The 10214-nt window shown below is 56.0% G+C and overlaps 1 protein-coding gene across 1 annotated transcript in view; it reads left to right on the plus strand.

The window, feature by feature from the left end:
- SOX13 (SRY-box 13) overlaps positions 1 to 8961 on the plus strand; it is a 35181-nt gene extending 26220 nt beyond the window's left edge. Inside the window, 9 exon segments of the mRNA XM_021063210.1 lie at positions 53 to 121; positions 489 to 603; positions 3179 to 3264; positions 3482 to 3644; positions 4342 to 4451; positions 4587 to 4683; positions 4989 to 5132; positions 5981 to 6197; positions 7043 to 8961. Of these exon segments, the coding sequence (XP_020918869.1) occupies positions 53 to 121; positions 489 to 603; positions 3179 to 3264; positions 3482 to 3644; positions 4342 to 4451; positions 4587 to 4683; positions 4989 to 5132; positions 5981 to 6197; positions 7043 to 7319 (1278 nt within the window). The 3' untranslated portion in view covers positions 7320 to 8961.

The following is a 10214-nucleotide window of genomic DNA, read 5'->3' on the forward strand; positions in this document are numbered from 1 at the left end:
GGGGGGTGGGATCCTGGAGCCTAAGGTCCATGCTCCCATCTCCTTTTGCCAGATCGCTAAGCAGCAGCAGCAGCTGATTCAGCAACAGCATAAGATCAACCTCCTTCAGCAGCAGATCCAGGTAAAACAAGCCGAGAGCTAGGTGATGGGAGAGCAGGAAGTTAAGGGGTGGACGCCAGCGTGGACAGGGAAAGTCAGAGAAGCGGACGAAGCAGAACCACTCAGCCCTGACCCTAAGGAGAAGGCTCATTTCTGCTCTCCTGTGTCAAGGGTGGGGCCCAGAATATCTTCCTCCCCAGCTGGGACCTGAGGACAGAAAGACAGGGGCCCACAGAGGGGGCGTGGAGTCAGATGGGTCCCTCTGAAGACTGTTCCTGCCCCAGGCCTGTGTCTCTTGTCCCTCGGTCCACCCCATGTGACCAGGGCTGACCACAGCTAGGGAGCTGGCTGGGCCCCCAGGGACTCACACAGGATTTCTTTGCCCTCAGCAGGTCAACATGCCTTATGTCATGATCCCAGCCTTCCCCCCAAGCCACCAACCTCTGCCTGTCACCCCTGACTCCCAGCTGGCTTTGCCCATTCAGCCCATCCCCTGCAAGCCAGGTGAGCGTGGGCAGGGAGGGCTGACCGGTGGGCAGGGAAGGTGCCCAGGAACAGCTCTCATCCAGTCCCTGGCAGTGTGGCCTTTCTGGGCCTCAGTTTGGGTTCTGTCTAGTGGAAGAACAATCCCTTCTTTCCAAATTTCACTGGGAAAGAAAAGAAGTAGCACATTGAAAACCATAAAGTGCTTTCCAGCAGTAAGAGGGTGTCACCAATCTAGGTCTAGTCCCTCAGTTCTGGTGCATGTCCTGTACCAGAATACTAATATTTTGAATGTTAAGTGAGATTTATACATCTCCCAAATTCATGCTCTCGCTCCTGCCCTGACCATAAGAGCTGCTGCCTTCTGCACCATCATTGAGTCTCAGTGACACAGACCGAGCACCAACCATGCATCAGTTGCTGAGTTAGGCAGCCAAGGGGGTGATAAAATGTGGACTTTGAGGAGTTAACAAATCTGACTAGTATCCATGAGGACATGGGTTCAATCCCTGGCCTCACTCAGTGTGTTATGGATCCAGCATTGCCGTGAGCTATGGCGTAGGTCGAAGACTCGGTTTGGATCCCCTGTGGCTGTGGTTGCGATCTAGGCTGGCAGCTACGGCTCGGATTCCACCCCTAGCCTGGGAACCTCTTTATGCCCTAGGTGCAGCCCCAAAAAGACCAAAAAAAAAAAAAAAAAAGTGGACTTTGAGCTCAAAGAATTTATTTCAAAGAATGTCTGGGGAGGGAGATAGAAGGATACCATCAGCTGGAGCATCTGGGGAGGTGGGGAATCTGGGAGGGCTTCTTGAGGAGGTGACCCTTGCTTGGGTCCCGGGGGGAGTAGACTTGTGAGGATGAGGCTGGGAGCTGAGGGCAGGGGCCTGTGTCCTGAGGCAGGAAGCCCCAGGGGGTGCTGGAGTTGAGGGGAGCTGTTGGATCTGCCTGAGGGGCAGTTGGGGCCAAGCTGGGACTTTGGAACTTATTTTGTAGGGTGTGGGATAGGCGTAAATGGCTTAATTCTAAGAGGATGTGTTGTCACACTGACCGAGAGTGGTAGGGAATGAGGGGAGCCATGTGGAGGTAGGACTGGGTAGGGGGCTTTTGAGGGGATTTTAGAGATGGGGGATGACAGCCTGAACTATGAACTAGGGCAGTGACAGTGGGACCCAGGCAGAGATAGAATTATTGGGCTGTGATCACTGAGTCCCTCTGAGTGGTCCTGGGGACAGGGCAGAGATGCTGCCCATAATTGATCCAAAAGGGGAACAGGTTTTAAATCAACCCTCTTTGGCCTGCCCTCTCTGTCCCACTCAAGAGAGGAGCCAGGGCAGATCTATCTGGATGAGTTCCTATGGGTCCACCAGCAAGGGCACACACAGGTCATGGTCAACTCCATGGACTCCAGGGCACAGGAAGGGGAAACACAAAGGATGGAGAAAGTCAAGCCTGACTTTTTTATTTTTATTTTTTGTCTTTGTAGGGACGCCCCGGCAGCATATGGAGGTTCCCAGGCTAGGGGTCAAATCAGAGCTGCAGCTTCTAGCCTACACCACAGCCACAGCAATGCCAGATCCAACCTACATCACAGCTCACGGCTACACCATAGCTCGTGGCAATGCCAGATCCTTAACCCTCTGTGCAAGACCCGGGATTGAACCCGCGTCCTATGGATACTAGTCCGATTCGTTACTGCTGAGCCACGATGGGAACTCCCTCAAGCCCTGCTTTGAAGGAGGTTTCCAGTTTGGGGTGAAGAAGTGGGGCCTGGGAAGCGGGGGCAGTGAAGAGGGAGCCGGGTTGCACAAAACCATTGCAACTCTAGGTGGCTCCAGCTCACAAGCCTGGGCTGGTACATGGTTTGCATAGAGTCCAAACTCCCTGACTCCACCCTCACAGGCCCTGAACCCCCCCCCCCCCTTGCCCATCATGTGCCCATCTCATTTCCCACCTGCGTGCCTCCCCTCCCCAGGAAGCCTGCTCCAGTCACCCCAACTGGACAGAGTTCCCTGGCATGCCACCCGTGTGGCCCCTGTCACTGCCGGCCATGTGGTCTGTGGTTTGTCTCCCTGACTTCTTGCTCCACCTCACCTGTCAAGTCAGTGATGCTGGGCCCGTGGAGCAGGAGAGGTCTGGGTTCAGAGCTCAGTGCTCCCTTTTATGAACGATGTGGGCAGCTGTGTCACTTCTCCAGGTCTCAGTTTCCTTATCCATAGAATGGGATGATGTTTGGAGTCCTGATTACAGGCCACACACTGGGGATTACCGGGATAGTGGGCAAGAGACGGGTTTTCATAGGTACAGAATACAGGGGAAAGGAGGAGACGGTGTTACCTGTTCTCATCTCCAATGGGTGGGAACTCTACGCTCAGTGGGTCAGGAAGGGCAGAAGGAGGGTGATGAGGGCGATCTGTGTGCGGGGGACAAGTGCCAAGGAGGTCCTCAGCAGCGCTTGGGGGCTGGGAGGGCGGTGGTGGGAAGCAAGCTGGGCCAGCTCCGAGGCTCTGCTCATGTGGTGCTGCTGGGACCTCGTCAAGCAGGGTGTCTGCTGTTCTGTGCTCATCCAGGACTTTTCTCCTTGCCGCCTTTTCCATAGTGGAGTATCCGCTGCAGCTGCTGCACAGCCCCCCTGCCCCCGTGGTGAAGAGGCCTGGGGCCTTGTCTGCCCACCACCCCCTACAGGTACTGCCCCAGCCTGTGATGGCTGGCTGCCCACCTAGGGCACTTGGGCTCCTTTGCTCGCGTTCATCTGCTTCTTCCGTTTTCTCTTCCTGTCTGTCCCGTTATCTGTTCCGGGCATGCTTGTCTCCTCTCGTCCTCTGTCACTCTATGGCCCCTCGGTCCTTCGTTGGGGGTGTCTTTGGTGTCTCACTCTCTGGCCTCTCTGGGTCTCCCTCAGGAGCCCTCCCAACCCCTGAATCTCACGGCCAAGCCCAAGGCCCCCGAGCTGCCCAACACCTCCAGCTCCCCCAGCTTGAAGATGAGCAACTGCGGACCCCGCCCCCCCAGCCATGGGGCCCCCACACGGGACCTGCAGGCCAGCCCCCCCAGCCTGCCTTTGGGTAAGCCTCCTGCACCTTTCCCTTCAGCTGTCTTCTTGGGGAGAGCGTGACCCTGGGCACATCCCTTCCCTTCTGCCAGATACAGATTTTGTAAAGCAAGGGGTTAGGCTTGCCCTCTTTGGCCCCTTAAGTTTCGGCACTCAGTGTCCCAAAAGATCCCCTTCTTACATCAGGGATTCATCCACCCCGCATCAGGGATTCAGGCCACAGGGATGTCAGGGGGTGCCATTCTCACTTCTGGTCTCCTGGCACCATGACTCCAATGCAAAAGGTGCCCCCTTGGGGATGTGCGCTGAGTGCAACAGAAGGGAAGAGGGAGCTTCATTCAGCTCAGGGTGGCCAGGTATGAGCTGGTTGGACCCCCTCAATAACTCCTCCTTAGAGTTCCCATCGTGGCTCAGTGGTTAACGAATCTGACTAGGAACCATGAGGTTGCAGGTTCCATCCTTGGCTCGCTCAGTGGGTTAAGGATCCAGCGTTGCCATGAGCTGTGGTGTAGGTTACAGACGCGGCTCGGATCCCGCGTTGCTGTGGCTGTGGTGTAGGCCGGCGGCTGCAGCTCCGATTAGACCCCTAGCCTGGGAACCTCCATATGCCGTGGGTGCTGCCCTAGAAAAGGCAAAAAGACAAAAAAATAATAATAATAACCCCTCCTTTCCCTGCATATCGCTCCCCCACCCCACAATGTCTCCCATAGGATTCCTTGGTGAAGGGGATGCTGTCACCAAAGCCATTCAGGATGCCAGACAGCTGCTGCATGGCCACAGTGGAGCCTTAGAAAGTTCCCCCAACACCCCCTTCCGTAAGGTATGGGCTCCCACTCTCCTGCACCCCAGTGGCCATGGGTGGAAGACAGAGTCTGAGGCTACCAAAGGGAATATCCGAGGGAAGGGAGTGGGGGCTGCAGAGGGGGCTGATGAACAAGTTGCTCTGTCCACCCAGGACCTCATTAGCCTGGACACATCCCCAGCCAAGGAGCGGCTGGAGGAGAACTGCGTGCACCCACTGGAAGAAGCCATGCTGGGCTGTGACGTGGACGGTGAGGGCTCTGGGTACTGGGCTTCTGGGCAAGAGGGCCCACCTCTGCTTCCCACCAGGGCTAGGGTGGGTCATGTTGTGTTTGTCTCCAGTCCCTTTGTCTATGGAGTGTCCTTATGTGTCTGTCTCTGAGTCCCTGGCTGGGCCTCTGCTGATGTCTTACTCCTGACCATCCCTGGCCTCTGCGGGAGCCTCCCAGCACCCCCTAGTGGTCAAGTTGGGAATGTCCTTTTCTGCCCATGCTGGAGGACTCTCCTTACTCCATGCTGGGGACTCTGCCTGGCTGATTCCTCCCCTGCTCCCCAGGCTCCCGCCACTTCCCTGAGTCCCGGAACAGCAGCCACATCAAGAGGCCCATGAATGCCTTCATGGTGTGGGCCAAGGACGAGAGGAGAAAGATCCTTCAAGCCTTCCCAGACATGCACAATTCCAGCATCAGCAAGATCCTTGGTAAGGGCCAGTGAGTGGGGTCTCGGTGGCTTTCGGGGGCTCCAGGAGCCATGGTCCAGCAAGACCTGGTTGCAGGAGTCAGCTGGGTCTACTTAAGGCTTGCTAGGTGAACCCCAGTGGAATCCGATGGAGTGTGGCAGTCAGGCAGGATAGGGGGCAGCCGAGTCCTGGGGTGTTGTCACAGTATAGGGCTCTTCAGCACCTAAAAACTCAGCAGGGCAGGGAGGGCAGAAAGAGAGAGTACATACATGCTTTAGCCCCTATGATCGCTCCCTAGCCTGTTCCCATTTGCCTAGACCCTTGGAGCTGGCTCTGGCAGGAAACAGGAGAGACTGGCCTTCTTGGGCTGTCAGTAGGACAGTTTTTAAAATTATGTGTCCCCCCTGGAGGTCAAGGAGAAATGTAAGGCCAGGTGGGGCTAGAAGAGGGCAGTTGTTTTGCAGCCTCAGCTCCTCCAGGGTCTGTACAGGTCTCTTCGTCAACTGAGACACCGGGTATTTTTGTCCCGAGCAGTGAGCCTCTGGTCATTGTTGGGGGCCTGGGTGGCTACTCTTTTGTTTATGCAAATCATGCAGACCAGAGGCCTCCCAGAGTTGCTGGGTAGTTTGGTATGTGGGTGGGTGCTGTGTCTTAAGCTGGCAGTTGAATAGCCTTACACATGCCAACTTCATCCATTTGCTCAGTCTCAATGGAATGCCCACACTGGGCCAGGTTCTTGCTGTGGAAACGCATGCACATATCTCTGGGACCAAAACCTTCTTGGGGCCTCCAGGGCCTGTAGGGGGCTGGGGGTGTTGGCAGAGCCCAGTGCTGACTGCCTGCCCCCCCCACCCCTGGGGATGGGCCAGGCTCCCGCTGGAAGTCCATGACCAACCAGGAGAAGCAGCCCTACTACGAGGAGCAGGCGAGGCTGAGCCGGCAGCACCTGGAGAAGTACCCTGACTATAAGTACAAGCCGAGGCCCAAGCGTACCTGCATCGTGGAGGGCAAGCGGCTGCGGGTGGGCGAGTACAAGGCTCTGATGAGGACCCGGCGCCAGGATGCCCGCCAGAGCTACGCGACCCCGTGAGCAGGCTCCCCTGTCAGCCGTGACACGTGTGTGTGTGTGTGTGTGTGTCGGGAGGGTGGCATTATCTGTTTGTGGCTGAGTCTGTGCATGTTACTGTGGGGGTGGCTGTGACTGGTGAGTCCCTGGTGGCTCACGATATAGATTAGTGACTGAGTGACTGTGGGGGACTAGCGTACGTATATCTGGAAAAATGTGCCTGTGGATCCCATTTCTCACAAACTTGGTAAAAATTCAGGGATACTCAAAATCAGGGTCCTTATCATACAAAGGATTCCCGACTTGACCAAAGCAAAGCATCTTAGTGGATTCCTTTAAACAGGAGACTCCCTGGGGCATATGAAATAGTTTCCAAAAACTGGATTCACACACTATCCTCCAGGAATATCTGGACCCGTAGCCTTGAGGCTGCATGTGTTTGGGGGTCTGGAGCTGACAGTGAAAATGCCATCAGGGAGTTCCCTTGTGGAGCAGTGGAAACAAATCTGACTAGTATCCATGAGGATGCAGGTTCGATCCCTGGCCTTGCTCAGTGGGTTAAGGATACGGCATTGCTGTGAGCTGTGGTGTAGGTCACAGATGCAACTTGGATTCTGCATTGCTGTGGCTGTGGTGCAGGCCAGCGGCTGTAGCTCTGATTTGACCCCTAGCCTGGAACTTCCATATACCGCAGGTGTGCTCTTAAAAAAAAGAAAAGAAAATGCTATCAGAAAGCAGCCCGGGAACAGAGTGTGTATATCTTGAAACCAAGGGTGTGAGGTGGGAGGGTGCACCCTGAGGAGGCGGGGAGGGGAGGGGAGAGGAGGGGGTGCACCTGTAACCCTGCCCCGCCTCTGCTCCCCAGCCCGCAGGCCGGCCAGGTGCAGATGAGCCCCTCAGACGTCCTGTACCCTCGGGTGGCGGGCGTGCCGCTGGCACAGCCCCTGGTGGAGCACTATGTGCCCCGCAGCCTGGACCCGAACATGCCTGTCATCGTCAACACCTGCAGCCTCAGGGAGGAGGGCGAGGGCACGGAGGACAGGCACTCAGTGGCCGATGGTGAGATGTACCGGTTCAGCGAGGAGGAGGACTCGGAGGGCGAGGAGAAGAGTGACGGGGAGCTGGTGGTGCTTACGGACTGATCCCGGCTGCGTGGGCCTGGCCACCCTCCTCCCTGGGGAGGACCTGGCCCCAGGACAGGGGGACACAGCCACCCACCCTGGACTGTGTTGGTACTTGGACTTGGGCATGCCCGGGAGAGGGGCACAGCGGTGCATTTGTAGATAATGTTCACGACGGGGAGATACCCCCTCCCCGCTGCCCCATGGGCACACCTGAGGAGCTGATGGCTCCACTTGGTGGTGATGGGCTGAGATCCAGGCCCATGGGGCTTGTGGCCAGGGGACACCCAGTGACCCTCCCTGCAGGTCTGCCCACCCTGAGGGTATGGCAGCTACAGACCTGTCCCCTTGGGGCCACATGCTTTGTTTCCATTCTTGTCCTAGCGGGACCAGCCACCATGGGACCAACACAACCGCCCCCCCACCGCCTGCGGGCACCCCCCCCGCCCCCGCCTGCAGTACCCTAGATTGCTCTTCTGCCATGAGGATCACTTTGTACTTTGTGCAGAAAGGTCTGGGTGTCCTCGCCGTCTTTATCTTCTGCCAAGCCTATCGTGCCTCTGGCTGCTGTGTGTGCATGTGTGTGTGTGTGTGCGCATGCGCGCACATGCACATGTGTTTTCATCTGTTCTTTCATTGCACAAGGTATTTATTGAGTGCCCGCTATGTGCCAGGCACTGTCGCTGAGTTCCTGTGAGTGTGTCTCTGGATGCCATTCTCGCTTCCCTGGGGGGGCCCTTTCCGTGCTTCTCTTCGTCCCCTAATTGCTACCTCTTTGTCAGTCTGGGTGTCTCAGGTTCTGTGTGTCCTTGGTGCATTTTTCTCTCTGTCCCTGCCTCTCTGGAGGGCCTTTCTTGTATCTCTGCCTTCCCAGGTGTCTGCCCTTGCCCTTTGATGCTGGCCCGGTCTCTGCCCTCAGCCCCCCAGCCTCCTGCCTTCCCCTTCGCTCCTTCCCCGACCCAGCCTGTCAGTTCCCACGGAGCCATTTTTAGCTCCCAGCAGCTTGGGAATGTGCTTGGCCTCCAGGGGGCTCTGGCCTGGTGCCCCTGCCCCCGGTCCCAACCTGAGTGCCAGGAATAGGGGCAGGAGGACGGAGGGTGCCCTCTTCTGTCCGTGACAGAAGCCCTGGAGAGGGGGCTCTTGTGGCAGCTGGTTGCCACTCCTTGAGCAGGGGTGGGAGGGCCCCATTCTTGGAAGGGAGTGGAAGGAGAAAAGGGCTTCGGCTTTCTCTCCATCCTCTCCCACCCAGCTCGCCCCCACCACTCCTTTCCCCTCCCCCACTCTACACCAGAACTTGCCTCAACCCCTGACCCTTTTCACAAGATCTTTGCCCAAGAAAATCCAATCCCATTGGCACATGACTCCAAAGATCCTGAACAGCCCCTAATGGGGGGCCGGGTTGGGGTGGGAAGGGAACCCCAGTCCCACAGGGACAGAGTCTGTCCGCCCCCCAACCTTCTCCCCTTCCCTTCCACTTCCCCAAGCCCAACTTCTCTCCAGGCTGTTTCTTTTTTTTTTTTTGTATGACTGTAAACATAGATAGTGCTTTATTTTGTTAATAATAAGATAATGATGAGTAACTTAACCAGCATATTTCTCCTGTTTACCCTTGGAGGAATTGTTTGTTTGTTTTCTGTTGGCATAATAAAGACAGACCATTTCAGTCTCTGGCTCTTGTTGGAGGGGGGATGGCACGGGAGCCTGGCCCAAGTCCAGAATGTTTCCATATGCCACCAGCCCAGGCACCACTGCCCCCTTGTGGCAGCCCCAGGGAACTTCATGCATGGAGCCCGTGGGGAACTATCCTAGGCAAGGGAGGCCCAGGCCAGGTGCCACCCCAGAGCCCGCACCTGAGAAAAACACCACACCTGCTTCAAGGAGGTGAAGCAGGAGTTCCCATTATGGCGCAGCGGAAACGAATCCGACTAGGAACCATGAAGTTGCAGGTTTGATCTCTGGTCTTGCTTAGTGGGTTGAGGGTCCGGCGTTGCCGTGAGCTGTGGTGTAGGTTGCAGACTTGGCTCAGATCTGGCATTGCTGTGGCTGTGGTGTAGGCTGGCAGCTACAGCTCTGATTGGACCCCTAGCCTGGTTACCTCCATATGCTGCAGGTGGGGCCCTAAAAGCAAAAAAAAACAGAGGTGAGGCAGACCTCACCACAAAGTGGCCACCCAGGTCCTAAGAAAGAAGGCAGTGGCACAAGCACTGTAACAAGAGTCAGGCAGCTGGGGTTCTCCCCAAAACAAGCTACACGGTTTTGTGTGTGTATTGCAGGGGGTGAGGGGTGGGGTGGGAGTGATCGGGCCTCCCCTCTAGGCCTCATTGTCCTCATCTGAAAACAAGGAGGTTAAGCCTTAGCCATGGCTCTTACCCTCTTTTGGAGAAGGAGCCCTTTGAGAATCTAATGAAAGCTGTGAAACTCACTCCAGAAAAGGACTCACATGAAGGCCAGGAGCTCATTTATGAGTCTCCCCCCGCCAAGATATTGATTAATGAAGCAGGGTCTCCATTGATGCACTTCAGGGCTCTGTGACCTTATGCTTTGAAGTGAGAATTTCAAAGATGTTTCACACTAGGAGAAATAATAGTCCATTAGCCCTAAAAGAGCTGGATGACAGACTGAAACTCTTTGAATGCAACAACGGTTGATAAAAAGACCAACCCTTGTGGCTGGAAATTTAATCTCACTAATATGAAAAGGGGGCAACAAAGCTGAGAGGTAATTCTTGTCAAAGAGGAAGACTTAGGTGGGATTAACACAGGTGTGTGCTGGAGTTCCCCTCATGGTACAGTGGAAACGTGTCCGACTAGGAAACAGGAGGATGCGGGTTTGATTCCCGGTCCCACTCAGTGGGTTAAGGATCTGGCATTGCCATGAGCAGTGGTGTAGGTCGAGGCTGGATCCAGCATTGCTGTG

This window comes from Sus scrofa, chromosome 9, assembly GCF_000003025.6.
Source record: "Sus scrofa isolate TJ Tabasco breed Duroc chromosome 9, Sscrofa11.1, whole genome shotgun sequence".
In the NCBI taxonomy this organism is placed as follows: Eukaryota; Metazoa; Chordata; class Mammalia; order Artiodactyla; family Suidae; genus Sus; species Sus scrofa.